General features: G+C 53.9%; 4 protein-coding genes across 4 annotated transcripts; 2 read left to right on the top strand and 2 right to left on the bottom strand.

Annotated features, from left to right (window-relative positions):
• Positions 1 to 862: 862 nt before the first annotated feature.
• Positions 863 to 4774, top strand: CkaCkLH20_01446 (histone-lysine n-methyltransferase; the record flags this gene model as incomplete). Its single annotated transcript, XM_038884165.1, has 3 exons — positions 863 to 1525; positions 1608 to 4617; positions 4671 to 4774. 3 exons carry the CDS (start codon positions 863 to 865, stop codon positions 4772 to 4774), a joined length of 3777 nt encoding a protein of 1258 aa, XP_038750757.1.
• A 619-nt stretch (positions 4775 to 5393) lies between these two features.
• CkaCkLH20_01445 (phospholipase A2) lies at positions 5394 to 6683 on the bottom strand (the record flags this gene model as incomplete). Its single annotated transcript, XM_038884164.1, has 4 exons — positions 5394 to 5484; positions 5538 to 6075; positions 6210 to 6358; positions 6424 to 6683. The coding sequence occupies 4 exons, from the start codon at positions 6681 to 6683 to the stop codon at positions 5394 to 5396; spliced, it is 1038 nt and encodes a 345-aa protein (XP_038750756.1).
• A 4746-nt stretch (positions 6684 to 11429) lies between these two features.
• CkaCkLH20_01444 (uncharacterized protein) lies at positions 11430 to 14919 on the top strand (the record flags this gene model as incomplete). Its single annotated transcript, XM_038884163.1, has 2 exons — positions 11430 to 11491; positions 11568 to 14919. The coding sequence occupies 2 exons, from the start codon at positions 11430 to 11432 to the stop codon at positions 14917 to 14919; spliced, it is 3414 nt and encodes a 1137-aa protein (XP_038750755.1).
• Positions 14920 to 18542: 3623 nt separating this feature from the next.
• Positions 18543 to 19496, bottom strand: CkaCkLH20_01443 (uncharacterized protein; the record flags this gene model as incomplete). The annotated part of the gene is made up of 2 exons (XM_038884162.1): positions 18543 to 19407; positions 19471 to 19496. 2 exons carry the CDS (start codon positions 19494 to 19496, stop codon positions 18543 to 18545), a joined length of 891 nt encoding a protein of 296 aa, XP_038750754.1.
• Between the last annotated feature and the right edge of the window lie 1366 nt (positions 19497 to 20862).

The following is a 20862-nucleotide window of genomic DNA, read 5'->3' as shown; positions in this document are numbered from 1 at the left end:
TAGGATGTTCGACTGGAAAGGGCTTTGTTTCTGGACGAAAGCTGCACCTACTTCTATTTTAGGTAGTGGTTTAACTCAATATCAATTCTGACGTCTGCTACCTGTTTTGATTGTCAAGGTTATTTCAAGAGACTTGGCTCCCCCCCAACGTCTTGGTTGGTCCTTGAGCTGCAAAGTAAACAATGAAAAGTCTTGGAATACCGTACCTCGTACCTTGCCTCATTGGCTTAAACTGTCAGAAGGACGGGGCCGCTTCTTTGGTGGCCCCCCTTGTCTCGTCTCGAAAAACGCGCGCAAGGCCCGACGAGACGCGCCTTCCTTTGTCACGTGCCAGGTGTCATCCACTGGCCTGGCCCGCAGGAAGTACCTGGACGGCTGAAATTACGTGCGACGATACTTCGGCCAATGCCAGCCAAGCGTCAGAGCAAAGCAATTAACGGTGCTCTCCCTCGCCATGCTCCGTGCAGGTCTCCGCTAAATCGCATCCCTGAAAGAGTTTGGACACTCTTCAACCTCTAACTTTCTGACCTCACTGCTTGATTTTTCCCCGTCTCACTCTTCGTCGATCGCATCGCACACCGCACCGCCCTCATCTACCACCTCTGCAGATTGACTGCGTCGAAGCTGACCTTCTCGCGACTGGGTCTTTGCTTCCTGAAACGACGAGTTGGGCTGTTGCCCCCCCTTGCCAGCCAGCGGTGTCGATACCTCGGTCGCGTGAACCTCGATATCGCGCATCTGCCTCCCGCCACGCTCCTGCCGCTGTTGTCTCCAGCTATGCTCTTTGCTCATTGAAGCACACGATACGCATGAGATGATGGTCGGTCGCAGGCGGGAGTGGTAGAGACAGATACACCTCACGATGACTCGCCAAGCTTCGACGAGCTTCGCGCAGTTCTTTCCCGCCGCACCGCGTGCAGCTCGGGACAGGGCCACTGAGCGAGAGAGAGCCAAAGCCAAATCACAAGACGTATCCAGCGGTTCCCTCATTGATCAGAAGAACGGCGGCGCTTCTTCGGGCAGCCTCACGAACGCCCAAGCGGCATCTGGTACGGATGGCATACTTTCCGACTCCTCTCAGCAGCCTATCGATGGTCATGAGTCGCCTTTAGGAGATACACTCAACGCCGTTGGATCTGCGAGCTCTTACGCGAGCACAGGCTCCTCAGTCTTCAGCACGTCTGCGCGACAAACCGCCACGAACGGCTCATCTCATATACCTACCATTAGCGGCACGCCGCTCACTTCCATAGAATCGCCATCCTCGGGCAACGTTGCTCTGCCGAAGACGACCATGGAAAACACACAAATCCTCGATCGGGATGAGGCACCGGCCTCTCACAACACCCCGGAAATCCGCCTGAACGGCTCACTCCAGGAGCCCTCACCCTATGAGCGCACTCCAGCGCGAGATCCCTCACGATCGGCGAAAGGCATAAAATGCACATATGACCCATTCAGCGACCGGAACCTATCGAAGCAGAACAAGAAAAGTACCAAGCCGATATACAAGGAGTTTGGATTGGTACGTACAAAATATAACATACCCGCCCGTGGAGGGGGGGCGTCATCTTATGTGTGAGAGCTTTGGCTAATAAACTGAGTAGGAAGATGACGCTCCCCCTCCAGATCCACGCCTTGCAATAGGCGGGCGTCTTGGATACATCAACACAGATTTCCACCTCCCAAAGTCTCGCTTGCGACAGGCGCCTTACAATCTGAGGCCGTACCAATACGACCCCAAGACATCGATTGGTCCCGGGCCGCCTACACAAGTGGTTGTGATCGGTTTCAATCCTCTTACTGCGTTCTCGAAGGTGATAGCAGCCTTCGCGACCTTTGGCGACATAGCAGAAAGCAGCAACAAAATGCACCCTGAGACAGGCGGTTACCTTGGTTTCGCAACGTTTAGATACAGGGATGCATACCTCAACCGCTCTAGACCTACACCGGTCAAAGCCATCGAAGCCGCGCGCCGTGCCGTGAGGACTATGAATGGACAGCGAATTGATGCGAACTCGATCCGGGTGGAATTCGACCCTGAGGGAAAGAAGAGCGCTCACATGGTGGAGGAGGCTTTGAGAAGGGAGCGAGCAGCACAAGAAATTTCCTCCGGTGCAAAGGCGCCTCCAACAGGGCCCAGAGCGAACCTGTCCGACAAGGTTCCTGGGCCACCGCCCATGGCACCAAAAGGCCCCTCACTACAACGGCAGGTCGTGACTGGTGCTGCTCCATGGGTTCCGAGTCAACCAAAGGGGCATGTCGCAATCGAGGATAAGGGTATCGCAAAGCAGCTTGCCAACGACCCTTACGTCTTCGTCGCACATGAACACGTTCCCGTCATGACCACGACAATTGCGCACATGAAGAAACGTCTCAAGGCGTTTGCTTTTGAGGACATCCGCATTGACAGGACGGGCTACTTCATCGTCTTTCCTAACTCATACCACGGTCGGAACGAGGCGATGAAGTGCTACAGGGCTGCGAACCACACCGACCTGTTCACTTATAACATGGTGATGCAGCTTTACCTGCCGCAGAACTCAAGTCGAGACTCAGAGTCCGCGGCCCCAGCCCCGCGCTCCAGACGAACTCCTAGCCCCGAACGGAAACGCCGATCCGACTTGCGAACTCGAGAGGATAAGGACCGTCGTCGTCGCGAAGAGGAGGGAGATATAGAGGAAGAGAAGCGACAAAGAGCCAAGAACTTCGACCCCGTCCTGGAAGCTTGCGATGTTGTCTCCAGAGAACTGGTGGAGCATTTGATCAAGCATATCAGGACGAGGGTTGCCGTTCCTACTCTTTCAGACTATCTCAACCCATCGAACCACGTTGCGATGCGTCAGAAGCTCAACCTGGGGGACCCCGCAGGTTCAATTCCATCAGTCACTGTGGATGCCGGCGACGAGAGTCCAGGTGTGAGCACTCCCAACTCTGGCGCAGACCCTATTGAACGTCGCACGGGTGGTGGTCGTCTGGAGATATCCTCTCTGCCTCGTATCCGCAAAGCCAAACCCGGAGGCCAGGGAGCGCGCAATAACGTCGGCTTCATGGACCCATTTTCTCGCAAGCGAGCTCCTCAAAGTCGGGGGGCCTTTAGGTCACTGCATCATCGCCTCCATAACTACGATAGCGACGTCGAATCAGATGAAGAAGTCGAGATCAGGGAATCTGTGGCCAGAGATACCGAAGAGCCGGATTCTCGACCGCGCAGTCGCATGAGTACCGACGACGACGTCAAGGACGACTTTGCATCGTGGGGTCTTCCGGAAGAAGATTCCATGACGGAGGCAAGCTTCGCCGTTGGTGATGCGCTAACGACAACGAAGAAGAGAAAGCTGGATATCGAGCTCCAATCAGCCATCAAGCGCCAGAAGAAGTCCGATGAAGAGCTCTTCGGAGTCATGTTAGACAATGCCGATTCTGACCTGCCCGTTCATGAAATCTCCGAAGAGGCAACTCCCGATGTCGACATGACTGACGTACAGAGCGAGGCTCGGTCTGAGACGCCCGCGCTCTCGACGAAGGTGCCGCTGAAGAAGATAAAATCGAAGAAGAAATCTAAGAAGCAAATCTTTGAGGAACGCGAAGCGCTCAAGAAACAGCAAGAACAAGCCCAAGCAGAGGTCGAAGAGGAGGAACCAGAGAAGGTCCTGCCAGAGGAGGTCGAGCCGACGCCGGTGGAGAAGAAGGAAGAACTGCCACCTTCGAAGCCGTCGTCGGTGGATCTTGCCCTGTTCTCGACGGCGCCTACAACTGCCCTCGATGCATCCGCAGAGTTCAAGCTCGACCTTTCAGTCCTGGAAGACCTATCGTTGGCGGCAACTGACAGCCCGGACGTTTCGAAGCTCCAGAAACGGTTTGGCAGCGCCGACCTTGGAGACCCGCTTCTTTGGCTATGGCGGCGCAACAGAGTGCGCGAACTCAACTCACGACTGGGCTCTGTCGACGACGCCGTTGGTATCGAGGGCTACTACGTTCCAAACTCTACCGGATCCGCTCGAAGTGAAGGAGTCAAGAAGATTCTCAACGCTGAGAAGTCCAAGTATCTGCCTCATCATATCAAGGTACAGAAAGCCCGGGAGGCGCGGCAGGCGCGGTACAAGAAGGACGGCAAAGATGCTGCGGTTGAGGCTAGTAGGCTTGCCATCGCAGAAAAGGTCGTCAACAAAGCCAACTCCAGAGCCAACCGCGCAAACAACCGTCGACATGTGTCGGCTCTGCAGGACGAAAAGAAGATCTCGGGCGACTCTGACGCCTTCAAATTCAACCAGCTTAAGAAGCGGAAGAAGCCAGTCAAGTTTGCTCGATCTGCCATCCACAACTGGGGTCTCTATACGGAAGAGAACATCAACAAGGACGACATGATTATTGAGTATGTCGGCGAGCAAGTTCGACAGTCGATCTCGGAGATTCGCGAGAAGCGCTACCTGAAAAGCGGCATGGGTAGCAGTTACCTGTTCCGTATCGACGATAATACCGTCATTGATGCCACCAAGAAGGGCGGCATTGCCCGCTTCATCAATCACAGTTGTATGCCCAACTGTACGGCCAAGATCATCAAGGTGGACGGAAGCAAACGAATCGTCATTTATGCCCTCCGAGACATCGCGCAGCGTACGTCATGCAACTACCCAGAACCTGTAGAATGCTGCTAACTGACTTGACAGATGAGGAGCTGACATACGACTACAAATTCGAACGTGAAATTGGCAGCCTGGATCGTATTCCCTGCCTTTGCGGTACAGCGGCGTGTAAGGGATTCCTCAACTAGTCCCAGCCGCTTTTTTACGGTGTTTTTGGCGGCCGGGCGGATTATCTGCATAGGCCCTTGTATGTTTATGGGGCCTGGTTGCGTTGCGGGAGTAGGAACTCAACTTCTAGAGTCGTTTTTTGCAAGGGGCAATCGTCGACGGTGGTTTGCCATCGTCTCTCATTTGTTCACTTCACACACGCATACCCCTTGGATCCATCTTTTGCGTTTATATTATATGCATGACAACCGAGGCTGGGAAAGGGAATGGAGATGAAACTTTTGGGCAAGGGGCGGGAAAAAAGTGTACCATGACTTACTCCCCGCGGATGCGGGCTTTGGCGTTCATTCTTTTTTTTTCGGAGCAACGGGGTTTTTGAACACCTCTTTACGGCCGTGTGGCCAGACGACTGCGTGATATCTTCCCTTGGCACTAGAGGGAAAGGGGAGGAAGAAGCTCTGAAGCCGAGGGGCCAAAAGCGAGACTACGGTCTCTACGTAATCCGGGCGTATATCACCACAATGTACATAAGGCGAGAGAGAGGTCGGTGTTGGGGATTGAAACGAGCGACCCAATCACCGCGCCGGGATGCTGATTATTAATATCAATGGCGTTTGGCCCCTGACTGGTTTATTGTTCTCATGATGGTGTTGTCGATGTTGATTGCAGACTGACGTTCCTGACGAAGGAGCTGAGGGGATATAAGGGTCCGGCGAAGTCCATATCGTACCTGTGTGACACATGAGCCATCTCCGTATTTCAGGAAACCATGTCAGCACTTACCAATAATTCACCGCCAGGACAAACCCCTCGCCGTCATCCGGGCAAGACTGTGATACCTTGTGATACCACATGGCGGGTAGGTAGAGCATGTCGCCCGGCTCCAGGGTGACCCGTACGGGCTCGGCGAGGTGAGAGTAGCTGGTGGCGTTGACGTCGGGGAAGTCTGGATCCCACGTCGCGAAGGGGACTCGGTCCGTCGCGGTCTCCTTTTCATGCTCGTCATCGTCGACATCGGCACTCTCGCGATCGAGGTCCAACTCCAAACCGCCCCCTTCTCGCCTGTACGTGGCGGACGCCAGGCTCTGCTCGTTGACGCAGGGGTGGCACAGGGGCGGGAGGAGGACGAAGTGCTTGCGGCCGCGGACCTGGACGTAGATGTTCTCGTAGTTGTCCTTGTGCATGGCGGTCACGGAGCGGGAGTTGCCGATCCAGAGGTTGATCGCGTCCGGGTCGCGGTCGAGGGCGATGCGGGCGAAGGGGATGGAGGGGGGCACGTGGGCGAAGAGGGGGAGGTATTCGTTGCGGAGGTTGTCGTTTTCTTTTGGATTTTGTCAGTGATGAGAGGAAGATGGGATAGGAGTGAGGCAATTGGGGTGCGGTGTGAGGTGGGATGAAGATTCATGAAGGAGTGAGTGAGTGAATGGGTGAGTGAGATGGAGGGTGAAAACGTACGGGTCTGAGCATAACGGACTTCAGAGGATGTGTTCTTGGTCCGTTCTTGATCGATCACGTAGTTGATGAACTCCTCAAAGTCCTGGTCCTCCTCGTGAGGCTTTGCGAAGACGACCTCGCCGTCGCGGTCCGTCGGCGCATCGGCGTTGCTGGGCTGTGTTAGTTGATGCCCGAGGAGGATTTTACACCACAAGGTGGGAGGATGGCGACTTACCCAAAGGGTGTGACGGCGACGTTGACGGTCTGATCTTTGAAGACTCCCATGAGAAACTCCTTATCCCACGTCGTGTTGGACTTCCACGAGGCGGCGGCGCCGCGGACGACGAAGGGCGTGTTGCGGGCCACATAGCGCATGAACTCGAGGGGACTCGGTTCCTCGTCCAGCTCGTCGATGAGGGCGCCGTTGAGGTCGTTGAAGGCGGTGATGAGCTCGGCCAGAGGGTCGGCCGGCGAGGCGGGGGACTCGGAGGCCATGGTCTCGGGATGGACGTCGGCGAGGTGGGATGAGGGCGGGCGGTGGTGGTGAGTGTGAGAGGATGGAGTGAGTTGTGGTATGACTAAAACGGGGTTGAGTGGGTGCTGTATCCGTAGATTGAGGAACACTGTTAAGTTGGTTTCTTGTTGATTATTCACATGTCGCCTGGATTTCATCACTCAAAATTTATCAGAACTCTGCGAGTCTGAAACGTGTTGGTATATTGATATCTCTGGGCTTCATTTGGTATTTCTCATGAAGTCGAACCAGTGCTCTCGCGGTTGGAATCACTCTCGTCCGGATAGGGATTCCGCCGTGAGCTTACAACCATAGCGACGCGAGGATGTCCTCTGTTCTCGCTTTGGTTCTCAGCCAGACTCTGTTCATCATAAATGCCTCTATACGTTATTTGAGTAACACTTGGTAAATCATGTCCAAAGCCCATCAGACCCTCTTGACGATATAGGCGAGATAAGCTTGAGTCAAGAAACATGAGATTAGAAAACTAAATTTTGGCGAGAATTTCAACGAGCCCAGAATGAGCAGAGCAATGAAATGACAAATATGAGAAGCAGCAGCAGCAGCAGCAGCAGTAATTCTGCCTGAAATTCTGAGCGTCTTGTTGTGAAGCTTCTCAGCCGGGTCTCACTTCGTATATTACCCTGGACCAGCCGCACTCAAAGTGGTGTGGTGCTGAGAGTCTGTATTGTTCTACGGTTTCAAAGTCATGCCATCCGGTCTCCTAAGCCGTGCTTCAAGCCGGTACGTGTGCGTGTGTGGTGTGAAGCTGTCTGGGTCGAAACAGAACAACGGACGGAGGCACATCCCGGGAAAACCAACGACGGAGACTACCACGAGAAGGCAAGAAAAGACGAGAATGCGACGCTCGCGCGCGGAGCGAAAGGGAAAAAAAAACCACGCGAGCATGCAAGGGTTTACGGGTAACAGAATGAGCTAGTGTACATAGTAATTACCGCGAAGGGTACCCGAAGCAAAGGGACGTGGAAAAGCCGGGGGTGTGGGAACACCAGCACGAGGGATCGAGAGCGGGGGGTCTCAATTGGTGGTGCGAACCGCAACAGGGCGGTGCGGAGCCAATCAGAGGGGCGTACCGAGTGGGAAATGGCCTGACTTTGGCATCAAACTGGGCTGATTATGATGGAAGCATTGGTGATTTCGAGCAAACACACCGCAACCTGCGCCAGTGTATCCGTACCTTTTAGCCTGGGAGCTGCGAGATTGCCCATCTGATTAATTATAGATTTCGGTAGATCAGATCTATGTATGCTGGAGGGCTGGTTTATTTATGACGGCCGATTCGCCCTTTACTTCGGCCTGGAGCCGTTGGAGGTGTTCTTTCCCCAGAATGCCAAATCGACACTTTCCACCTAGGTACGATGAACATTACAGCTCCCTCAACCATCCCGTCTACGCAATTAATCTGGACGATTCCAAACGAAATCAACCGGAGATTATTGTTCAGCAGCAGCCGCGCGCTCACCTAGTTTATTCCACCTAGCTTCGTCACAGTCCCGTCAAAGCAAGCAGCATCATTGCCAACCGAGGAACTGAAAGCGGTCGCGCGAAGCCACGCAACCTGGAGAAGTCAAGCTCCTCCTTGCCACGAGGCGAATCGACATCAGCACAACCACACTCCAACCGCTTTCGCCATGTGTCTTCGTTCCAGAACGCCGCGATTTCCATGACTTTCCTTAGTCACTACCATCGACCGCGCCTCGGATCCTCCGGCCATTCGACAATCTCCATTACACGTCCGCAGCATGGCGAGATTCCGAACTGCGTCCTACTAGGCTTTGGCTTCGACCTCGCTTAGCCGCGTTCAGCGCGACACTATCTTCAGGGTCTTTTCCAGTCGCCCTACCTTCCCGAATAGGCGGACCGAGGCTGGATGGACCGGTCGTCAAGAAGCGCCCGCCCGCGAGCGAGCCTCCCGTTTTCCTTCGTATCGCACCCCCTGCCGACGGCGCTAAGGTGCCAACACAGTAGCACATGGGGAACAAGCGCACGCTGCTTGACTTGGCGGGTCGCGCCTGGTCCCCGAGACCCCTACATTTGAACCTTCAAGCGAAGACGAGACTTCAGCAGAATGGGGAGGTGAGGGGAAAGAAGTAACGAGATGTGGCAGCACGACTCAGAATCGACGACTCGGTCCAGGAACTGTGCGCCAATGCTCCCTCCTGCGGAGCGCAGACGCAGACGCAGACAGCAAAGACGGTGGAGTGGTCTCGTTGTCCTGTCCCATCGAAATGACCGAACGAGCGAGACAGCCAGCCACCTCACGTTGCGGCTTGCCGCCGTCTCTCTTTCCGGCTCTGGAGACACGACCGGTCCTAGTGGACGCGCCAAGAGCAGCCGCCTCGAAACCCCCTCTCTCTCTCGTGTTGGGTAATATGCCCGTCACATGGATAGGGGAGAGACAATCGTTGACAATTTGTCTTCTCTGGTTGTTCCAACTTCTGGAATGTCCCAGAAAGCCATTCTAGGTTTGGGGGTATTGTTTGAGACTTGCCCATCACTGGCGGTTTTGGGCAACTAGCTCGAAGCAGCGTACACCTCTTCCCCCCGGAAAATGACAGTTGGCCGGGGTTTGCGGGGGTGGGCGTCGCGTCTGAGAGCACAGAGGCCAAAGACTGATCAGAAGCAGAGACGGGGAACAGAAGAGACATGGCCGGCGGCTGTTTGGCTTGTCTCGTGCGCCGTCTGCCATGCTCACCTGCTTCGCTTTCATCTCATTCTCAGGATTACCCTCGTTGGATGTTTGAGTTTGTCGCCCCCAAAATAGGACATTCCCAAACTACCCCTCAATTCCCAACCTTAATTTTCCCTCGTTTTCTTCACCATCAGATCCAACGGTCTTGATCTGGAGTTCTGGAGCTCTGGAGTTGTTGGTATGTCTGACCGTGCTCCGAGTGGGCTCGTTCTCTTCTCCTTCGTCCTTGCTTGCGATGCGGGCGCGGGCATGAGCTGGTTTACCTTCCCCGCCTTCCGAGTCTGTTCGGATATCCTGGAGAATGACTGGTGGGCTTGGCTTGGCTTGCTTCTTCAGTTGGTGATGGATGGTGGACTAAGCTAGCCTTCGATTCTTTGCCCGCCACAGGCCTGAAAGAAGCCTTTCATGTCTTGTCTTAACTTCTGCCCCCAAGCCGCTGGAGATGCGGACGTCAGCGTCGGTGTCGGCGAGGCGTAGGCTTGATCTAGTGGACGATCTCCTATCATTTCAGTCAGACACAGACGACGTCTCCAGCTTGGCGGCAGCGCCAAAACGCCCCTGGCTTGGCCTTTTGGTGCGGTGCGGCGCGGCGCGGCGGTCTCCAGTCTTCAGGAAGTCACAGCAAGTGTGTGAAGCTGAGAAGGATACCTTGAGCCCCCCCCAAGTCTCATGTCCCCAGAGCCAACCTTGGAAGTCCTCTTCGTCCAAGTCGGCGTCGAGTTTCCCCTCTCGTTGGCGCGTTACGGCGATACAGGGGCCCAGGTCTCACTAAAGTTCCTGGCCACCACCCCAGGGAAGTCGTCCCATGTTCCCCGACACACCACGCCATGGCCGTCGGCAGGTTCCACCTCTCTCCAGTGGACAGTGGACTGCACTGCCTGCCGACCTGCCCTACCCACAGAAGGTAGCAATGCAGGTGCAGACGGGAGGTACCTACGATAGCAGTCAAGACAGGTGCCGCATTATCGCCAGTCGAGGAGAAATGCCCTGCAGAGTCCGATCCGGTACCTGACACCTGCGCCGGTACGGTACGAACCAAGGTACTTCTTGGGGTGGAGGGCAGCCACTTTGCACGCTGCATATCCGCCCTGTCTGTCCTTGTTCTGCCGCCAGTTTTGCAGGTACCTACCTCTCCGGCCAGACCTGCCACTGCTACACTGCTACTCTGCCTCCCGTCCCGATCGATGCTCACTGGTTAGCTCCATCGCCGCCAAAGGGTAGGGTACCTTACGTCGTTCTTTTTTCCAACACCATCAACCGCCATACCAATTCAAAGGGTCGTCCGGAAAACGTACAGTTTTCCACCTGCTCTGACCCCGTCGCATACTATTCTCCGCAACTCCCGTCAACTCCTTCTACCGACGTCTCCAAGTTTGCATTTTAACACTCTGCAACTGCTCCGCCCGTGTCGCATGCCGAGCAACAAACAACATCTGCTCTGCTCCACCGACGCCTCGACGAGAACACACTTCTCCCAATTAATTCGCCCCTCGCTAGCGACTAACACAGCTTCTACAACGTCCTCCAAGCCTTCGACGAGCCACACCCCGGACTAGCGAATTGGTCTTGACCTTTCCTGTCCAGGCCCCATCGCAGGCGTCCGCCGCCGTCGTTCCACTTCACTCTGCTCCCCGACACCCGATCGACCGACGGGCGTGGACCCGACCGACCACATCCCATCCCCGTCTCGACTCTGCTCCCATATTCGTACATACAACTGACAGAGCTGCCCACATCCCTCCAGCTCTGGGCGCATTGATTTCAAAAGCTTCAACCTCCCAATCCCCAGTTTCGACCGACAACTCCAACCAGCGACTCCCCGGTCCCTCTCCATGATCGATTCGTTTGGCGCACTCGCCTAGCCACCGGACGTCGTCGAGCCGAATCATGACCGCGAAGCCCGCCGTCTGCAAGTCACCAACACAATCGCGAACACGTTAACGCTGGATGGACTGAGAGCTCTCCAGAGCCGCGTCCGCTCCTGCAATTGAGTCTACCTTTTCCTCTGCCGCAGCTGCAAGTCCACTTGCAACCGTCGCCGCAGATGATTTGGTACCTGTTGTATCCTTTGCGAGGGTATGCAACCTTTTTCACCCTTCCCGAACCAGTCTTTCTCGTCCTCATTCGCACATTCTGACTGACCTATCTTCAGAACGACGGAAGCCCCCCTCCTTGCCCTGAACCATCCTCTCCGCCGAGCCTTCGCGCGATACGGTCGATACGCCGCGAGACACGTCGTAACCACCCTCATCATTTCGGTCGCCGTCGCCGCCATCCTCATATACCCATTCCCATATCTCTTCACCTCAGATCTGAGCAATGGCGCTTCGAACCTACCGCACCATGTGTGGACTGCCGCGCAGCCACTTGCCGAGAACAGCACAGAGCCCGACGTTATAATGCGATCCATATGGGTCCACGGCAGTTACATGAAGGCTTTGGAACGCGATGTCTTGCTTGGTGCTCTCGAACTGCAAGATGAGCTGCTTGGTCCCACCAAAGATTTTAGCCCGCGCCGGGCCGTGACGACCGTTCGTCTCCACCATCCGCACGACGCAGATCTCGCCCCTGGAGACCGGGATGCTTTTCACGTCGTCAATGGCCTTACGAACCAATCGTGGTTCTTCCACTCGCCTCTCCAATATTGGGCCTGCTCCCCCGAGCGCATAGCAGACGATGCCGACATTCTTTCCACCGTCAACGAGAGGAAGACGCAGCCTACATCAGTCAATGTTACCCTGAGGCATTCCATCGTCTTCAGTGGCAAACACTTCGAGGACCGCAAACTCATGGCCGCAGATGCTTTGGTCATCACACTGATTCATCTCCGCGATTCCCCTGTCGGCCGCCAATGGGAGAGGAAGGCGCAAGCGTTGGCAACTCGGATGAGGAACAAATGGACCGCGTATCCGGCTGACGGCAGAAGCACGACCAGTCAATTATACGAGTTCCAGTTCATGCCCATCTCAATGCAAGACACGGTGTTTCTTGCGCTCGCATACGGCTTGGTATCTCTTTACTTTCTATTCAGCCTTTCGAAGCTGAGAGCCGTCAAGTCCAAGATTGGGCTGATAGTAACGGTCTTCGCCCAGATCCTTGTTTCTATCATGTCGAGCTTCACTGTTTGTGCAGTTTTCCGAGTTGATCTATCGGGAATCCCACAAGCGGCCTACCCTGTGGTGGTCCTCTCCATGAGTCTGGAAAACATATTCAGACTCATCAATGCCGTTATCTTGACTCCCTCGGAAAACAGCACGAGCAGTCGCATTAGTCGCGCATTCGGAGAGACGGCACACATTGCTCTGGCCAGTTCGGCGCAGAACGTCCTCATCCTGTGGGGTCTCTCCCAGGTTGTCTCACCTGGCGTTTCCGCATTTTGCACCTTCGTGTCCGTCGCAATTCTTTTCGACTTCTTCTATCTATCCACCTTTTTCCTGGCGGTCCTCAGCGTCGATGTCCGACGCACAGAGCTCAGCGATGCCCTGGCCAAAGCCACATTGAAAAACAACAGGTACGGCCAGGAGCAACCACTAAAGACGAGTTGGTTTGAAGCCATGCTGCAGGGCAAGATTGCCCTGTCCACCCGTATCGCCGGCACCGTCATCATGATCACTTTCGTCTTGATTGCGCAGTGGCATTTCTTCGAGAATGACACACTGTTCCGGCTCGTGCGCGGAGTTTTCAGAATCGGTAGGGATAGTGTCAACTTCAGTCAACAAAAGAACTCGATGCTTGTCGACATTCACCAAGCGCGTAGCCCGACGTCTTGGCTTCGGCTGCAGGACCACGAAAGCGCTCGCGAGGTCATCAACGTCATCAAGCCAAATTCCCACAGTTACATCGCCCGTGTCTACGACCCTCTGGTTTTCGTCCTAAATGGTGCAGATCGAACCCCGCGCAACCCCGAGCGACTATTGCTACCGGCTCTCTACGACTTCATCGACCATCACCTAAAGCACTTCTTGGTTACCGTCCTGTTCATCCTCTCAGCTGTTCGTCTTCTTATGAACTACTTGCTGTGGGGTGATGACGCTGAGTCGAGACGCAATGGCGACCTCGGAGACCAGCCACTCCTTGCAGTAGACACTCTGCCAGAAGAGCACACTCTTGACGTCGTTCTCATGTCTTCATCTTACGACGGTCACATCATCTCTGTTGGCCTTGACCGGTCGGTCCGGGTGTGGGACGTTCGCTCGGGTGTGCTTGGCTACTCGCTGGCTGATGTCGAACCACCGCCCGAGAACCCCTTCCCAGTGTTGGCTGTTGCGACAGACAAAAAGTCCAACTGGCTGGCTCTCCTGTCTTCTCGGAAGGTCTTCTTGTGGAATTTGCAAGAGCGACGGTGGAGCCAGTCAGTACCAGTCGAATTGAACGGCCAGAAGCCCGAAGGCTTCTTCTTCGGCACGCCAACTTTCGACTACTCGAGCCCGCTGGTCATTGTGCGACGGAACGGGACGATGACGCAAATTTTCCCGGGCTCACGGGAGCCCATGGAGTTTACGATCTGCAAGAGTCCACTCATTTCGGTGCGGCCTCTCGTTCAGAAGAACGCCATAGGTGGGACTTCGCAGCTATCGATCCTGACGGCATCGAGGAAAGGCTGCATCCACGTCGCGACCCATCAACAAGACAATTCCTGGGTGTCACAAAGCCTTGACGTTCACACTGTCGAAGACCGAGACGCGTATCAAGTCGTCCCGCTCTCTGCGCTTAGCTCGTTTCTAGTTGCCAGATCTCAGACGGTCGATCTTGTCGACGCGAAAACCAAGAACCTGCTCCACACGTTTGAAACGGAGCCCATCCAGCCGCGGTCGCTTAGGTGTTTCCACTCTTCACGACGCAAGCCCCAATGCGGCTCGGTTGGACTTGTGTCTTTCGGCATAGCCTACAACCACGCCGATTCGGGAGACTGCATCATCCAGACTTACACTTGCAGGGAAGATGGGAATGTCATCTGCTTCCGGAATACGAGCCTGCCACCGAGCCGCAGTTGCTCCATGTGGCACGATACTATCGAGACAAAGCGACAAATCGCCAACCCTGGCACTTGGGAGGCGCTTCCCAACGGCTTCCTTGTCGGTGTAAGGAAAGACAATTATGACAGTGGATCGAGCAGCGGCGAGTCGTCCCCGACAACAACCGGCGGCCTTCGGCGCAGAATGTATCAACGCCTGGAAAAGCGACCCAGCAGGTCTGAGGACAACTGGGAAGTCTGGATTGCATCGGAGTTAGGGCGCGAGGAGATATACGAGACTAAACCACTTCACTCGGAAATTGAGAGCGGATCGCATCTCATCATTTCCGAGCTTGGCCCCATGGTCAAGGTCGGCACGGCGTCGGTGGCGGTGGGGTTTGGAAACATCATAAAGCTGATCACGGTTGGCCATCAGCACTTTGAGGACTTGGCGGAAGGCGAGAACGGTGAGTTCTTGAACATTGGGAGCCGGCGAAGGAAGCCGGCTGGCGTTACACATGCGCGAATGAAGGTTCCGTCGTGGATTTGAGCCACGGGCGGCGGGAAATGTGCCATTTGGGAGACTTGTTCATCATACCTTTTGACTTCTTACTTTTCATTTTCTGTTTTATATACCCCGGATCACAAAGGGAGTTGGGATTTTATTTTTGGGCAGTTATTCTACATATTCTAGTCTGATACCCCGTCAATATCCGGTGGGGATGGAATTATGAGATTCCCAATACGAAGATTTCACATGAATCACCGGTACTACAATCTGATCTCAAGGCGTCCTTCTGATATCTTGGTGTCTTGTCATGCTGGAGCTTCAGGCTATCGGAAAAGGCTGCAAAAAGGCTGTATACGCAAAACAATATCTTGGATTGCAGGACCATTGTGGAAAGGTTGGCACATCACGAATTGCGTATGAATGGATCTCGGCTTCTTTGATGGCACCTCTGGCTTCTAGAATTTGTACTGAGAAGAGGGAAGTGGTGGAGAGTGAACGTGAGGCGAGGTATGGCGGCAGACATGCGTAATCATCCGAGTCGATGTCCGAGCCGGGTGACACTTGAGACCATGGGAAACTACATCAGTCACGATATTCATTTTCTGCTCATCTGCCTCGTCCGTCGTCGTTGATTCGGGCGTGTATTCGTGAGCTTAGTCCTACGTTTCCTCATTTCTGCTTACACTGAGACATGGACGGCGGCGGCGGGTCATGCTGTGTGGTCACAGACGGTGTCTCTCCTGTTCTATATGTTGGAACATTGCAGACACATCCAATGCACCGGCCTTGTGCACAAGACTCCTGCTTCAGATTTCTACAGCCGTCATATATGCCACCGGGTTTGCGAAGGTAGCTGGCGTTGAACGTGATGCGTTGACGCCGCCTCTCGCAGACAGTAAATCGCTGCAATCGGAATATTCATGTTTGAAGACACCTGAGCTCGGGTAGAAGCAGTGCCAGCTCACCTGGTATTATCTTGTTTCTAGGCAGGTTTCTTTATTTTAGCCCCTCGTTGTATATCAAGAATTCCCCTTCCGTTCTGAGATCTAGAAGAGCGAGCATGGGCCGGATTTCTGGTCGGATAGGCGATGACTTACAGCGGCAGATGCCCTTTTCTGCGCAAAATTGGTCTGGCGGCCAAAGGCGGCTGTTTGCTTGATGGGGTTGTTGTTACATTGGGAGTCAGCCTTTATTTGCGAAGTCTCGCTTGCCGTATAGACGCCGAATGTTGAGGAGGGGGAGGGGGAGACGGCGATTTCACTACGATACGGACGGATTCTGTGGTCTTACAACCAAAATACATGGTTCCTGAGGCCTATTGATATCATTCGAGAAAGGACTATCCCATGCTGCTCATGGACTATTGGGAGTTGATCAGCGAACATCCAATATTTGACTGAGACTTCGATATAAGCGTGAGCGAGTGTTTCATTTTATCTAGTGCGTTCGGTAGCCCATCCGTTTGCCCAATCCTGCAGGAACAGACTACCTTTGTCTAGTCTCCTGAGTAGTAGAACCGTCTACATCTCTGTCTGGGTCTTGTGGCAGTGAAATCCAACCTTCTGGACAACAGATCGTCGGGCCATCCTTCAGTGTTTCCATCCCTATCTAGTTTTACTTACTATCACAATTTACAGATGAATGACCCGCATAGACGAGAGGGACAAATGTCGTTGAACTTCGGGATACTAGGCCATTGATCTCATTCCCTCTCGAATACTTCAGCCGGAACCAAGGATGGTGATCACGGATAATCATTGCTTAGATGACGGTTCTCTGATCACGGCTCTTTGATGATACTGATACAGACCGGAACAGACCAGAATGCAGCAAGAGATCGTCGCATGTTTCGCGGCTGACGAACGGTTCCATGGATGTCCTGTTCCGAAGGAATACATCGTAACCCTTTGATTCTCAACTAGATGTAAATGAAACTTTTATAGTGGCGGCCATACGGCATCTTTAGTTTACCGCGGCTATACCTCCAGACTGCGCAGGCATTTCACACAATGATTTAACAGATTGAAGCCCAGCTCCGATGAAGATCCGCGTGGCGACAATACAAGAAAATGGACCATGACAAGGTCAAACCCCAACATCTTAGCCTAGCAACACACTTTGCCTTCTTTCTGCTCTTCGTTGGATCAATGTTAGCTGTAGCGAGTACACATGTTCTTAATGCATCTGTCAATTCCAACTGCTTCCTCCCCGGAATTTTGATATCCTTCTCGTTGAGACCCTTGTTAAATTTGGTATTTATGGAGACACTGGGGGACCCAAGAGGTTTCTTAGCACACATCATTTCTCAATGAAAACTCCGGAGGTAAAAGTAGCACATTCTACAATACCTCCAGAAGCGATCATGGTTCAGAAAATCTCGCACCCGCAAGGTGAAAACTAGTTCGATAGGCATTTTACCCAGCCTTCCTCATTACCTCTCGCGATTTCGAGGTATACTACTTAAGATGAGAGGCGAAGACATATAGTTATGACAGGTATGTTGCGGAGATGGACTAGCAGCTTGTTCTTAGAGGATGATGTTGAGAATGCTGGCTCAAGAAGATCTATCAAAACTAGCAAAGACACTGCTGTAATAGTTCGACTGTAGCGGTCACTACACTATTCCAAGTGAACGATAACTTAGAGCAGAACTCAATGCGTAAGAACAAAAGGTGGCTTATAAGGCCACATTATATAGATCTATCTTATTCAAGTTGTGTTAATAGATAGAGATGACTTACATAGCGTTAGGTGTATATGGTGTTAATAAAAGTCTGGCATCGTTTGAAATTGACATGCTATCTGAAGCAAGATCAAACAAAACGACTACTAAGATGTCCACCATACCATGTGACTTAACAGTCGCAACGCATCGATGGGATTGTTCATCCCAATGTTCAAATAGAAGTTCTCTAGGCACCTTAACATTTCCTCTTCTTAGGGCAGTCTAGGGCTTCATATCGAGTTTCAACTTTCCTTTACTACCTCTCCCGTATATTCCATTAAATACATCACCAACACGGACAAAGAAAGACAGACAGCATGATCAGGGTACCACCCCAGCAAAGAACCAAAAGTAGCATACTGCCGACTTTGGCACAACATGATTCGCAAAGGCAACTCTAGCACATGCAGACCATCCTCATTGGCTTGCTCAACGCGCAAGTCTGCCTCAGAGACATTGATGGCTACAAAGGGTACTTATCAACTTCATGCTTTATATTGCCAAGGCTCTAGTCACCAATTGACGCCATCTGTTCACTTAGTGGAGGACCAGATTTACTGCAGCAGGCAAGAATGAAGCAGCTTTGTGTGTTGGAAGCAAGGCAGCAAGTCCTCTTTTGTACACTTTGGCTCTGTAAATCCTGGGCAATGTTGAAGCTTTCAACACCAGACACAAACATAACCAGCCTCTTACATCAAGATGATCTAGTTCATTTTGGAGCTGTTATAACTAGAGAACCAGTATATGAATGCTTGAGATCGTAAGTCGACATTCAAATTGCCACAGTATAGCCTGGTTCACTGGCACTGCTGAATATATTCCAATAGATTGTTCCGCTCATAAATCATGTATCTGGCCTGAGAAGCCTGAACAACATCTCATCCTGTCAGATGAGAGTAGGTAGGCAGCGGCCTCACACCTTGGCAGGCAATACCGTCTACTCATCATCCCCTTCAGACCCCTCACCGGAGTCCTCTGCATCCGCACCATCTCCAGCAGCAGCAGCACCACCCTGCTTCGCCTCCTTATCCTTCTTCCTCTTCCTCAACTTCTTCAGGCGATTGATCCTCTTCTTCTTCTCCTTCAACGCCTCCTCCTTGCCCATCTTAGCCTTCTCCTCTTCCTCAGCCTTCTTTTTCTTCTCCCTCTCTTTCATCCTCAACGCAATCCTCTTCCTCTTCCCAGGCCTCCTTCTCCTCGCCGCCGCTTCCTCGCTCTCCCCGTCCTTCTTCGATGTCGTCGTGTCGCCCTTCTTCGCTCCTGTCTCGACCCTGATCACCCGCCACGGCGTCTCCATCCCCCACCACCGCTGCTTCGCCCTCTCCAGCACGTCTTCACCCGACACGGCGGCCTCTTCGAACCCCGCCTGCTCCTCGGGCGTCGCCTCCAAAGCGAGGTAGTATGACAGCGGCCTCTTGCGAACCATGTCGCCCTCCCCCTCAAACGCGAGCTCGTCCTCGTCCACAAGCGCAATCTTGGTCGCCGGCGCCGTCGAGAACAGCCGGAACTCGAACTCCTCGGGCTCCGCGGCGACAGCCTCGGTCATCTCCGCATCCTTGTCTTCAGCCACCTCGTCGTCGTCGTCGCTGCTGTCATCGGAAGAAGCCGCCGTCGTCTTCGTCGCCGGTGGTACTTGTGTCGTCTTCTTCTTCGGCGTCGGCGCTGGTTGTTCGATGCTGCCTAGATCGAGCATGCCCGCCATACGAGCGTGCAGCTTGGCGAGCAGCTCCGCGTCCTGCCCTTCGTCGCGGCTCGGCGCCTCATCTTCGGAGTCGGACCCCCCGAGGTCTTCTCTCCTCACCCTGTCGCGGCCGTGGTCAGCTTCGGCAGAACCATCGCGGCGGCATTCGCGCGAGCGCACTCACCTCTTTGCGTCTGGGAGCTCGAACATGTCTGCTGCCCAGCTTTAAGCAAGTGCAGGCTGTGGGTTGAAGTATTGAAATTTGGCCGACTGAGCGGTCTGTTTGTGGGCGTGAGCGCGAGAGACAACCCGCCCGTCGTATCCTGTCCTTGCACGGGTATTTCGATCGTCGCAAGCAGTGTGCAGACCTCTGTCCGAGCTTGAGGCTATTGGAAATGGGATTGAGCAGTGGGTAAAACTTCTTCAGGCCGACCAACGAGGTGCGGTTGCGGTCAATTGCACCAAGATTTTCGCTTAGGAGTGGGAAGCTCTGAACCTTGGCTTATCTTATCGCGCGGGCCACTACACCTGAGCCCCCACCGACATGCCGAGGCACCTCGTCATGCTATGGTGTAATTAGCCCACTTGACTTCAACATCCTACAAGGTATTTGACGCGAATAAATCAAGCCAAGACAAGTTGGTCTTGAGTGATCAGATCGTTGCATCGGCAAGCTACAAGTACGGCCGTAAGAGTCGGCACGAGAACCCCAACCGCTCACCAACTGAAAACCTCGAGCTGAGCTGAGCTGCGCTGTGACTCTCGTTCTTTCTCCCCGAAGAGGTGACCACGAACCAGAACGCCCAATTTCTATAAATACCGTCTCACATCCGAACAAAACCAGCGAACCCGCGCATCCCGCGCCGCCGTCTCGGGCGGCCAGCCAAGGGGAGGGTGTGTGCGAGTGAGTGCGTGTGTGTTGTGCATGATTGATGCGCGTGTCAGTCCTGAAGGAACAAGTGAGGGGCAGGGGGAGAGGGAGGGGGTTTCGGGTACCTACGCTGCCGGCCGGACTGTTTGTTATCGGTGATGATCCATCGCCAACAATTTACCAATGTGTCGGGTTTGCGTTGGTCGTGTTGGCTCCTCCTCCTCCTCTTCCTCCTCCTCCTCTACTAACCCAACCCCTTGCCTTGGGAGGAGGAGGTGTGGGTGGAAGGGAAGGTAGTTGACAGATGATCATCGACCGCCCCGGGGATCCGGTACCGTACCCTCGGGCCCGAAAACCGGTGTCCACACCCCCGGGGGGGAAGATGTAGATTTCCTGGGCAGAAAAGAAAGGAAAAAGGAAAATTCATTGCGGAGTGGAAATGCGGAGGGACCACGTGCCCCCCCTAATTCTGCACTCCTCTTCTACCGACAGAATATCAACTATCACACAGAAGAATCCAGCTCCGACGGGCGAAACTCGCATTACCGCTCACGCTGTCCTGTTGGGAAACGACGCGTTGGAACTCTGTGGCTGGCCTCGATGCAACGGTCCATCAAACCACCTCACCAACGAGCAAGCGCGCGTGCATGCGTGAGTGTCCATTCACAACAGTCGCCCGAGTACGGATACACTGTAAACCTCGAA

This window comes from Colletotrichum karsti (assembly GCF_011947395.1).
Source record: "Colletotrichum karsti strain CkLH20 chromosome Unknown Scaffold3, whole genome shotgun sequence".
NCBI classification, from domain to species: Eukaryota; Fungi; Ascomycota; class Sordariomycetes; order Glomerellales; family Glomerellaceae; genus Colletotrichum; species Colletotrichum karsti.
The sequence above is the reverse complement of the archived record's forward strand: the minus strand, read 5'-3'. Positions and strand labels throughout refer to the sequence as shown.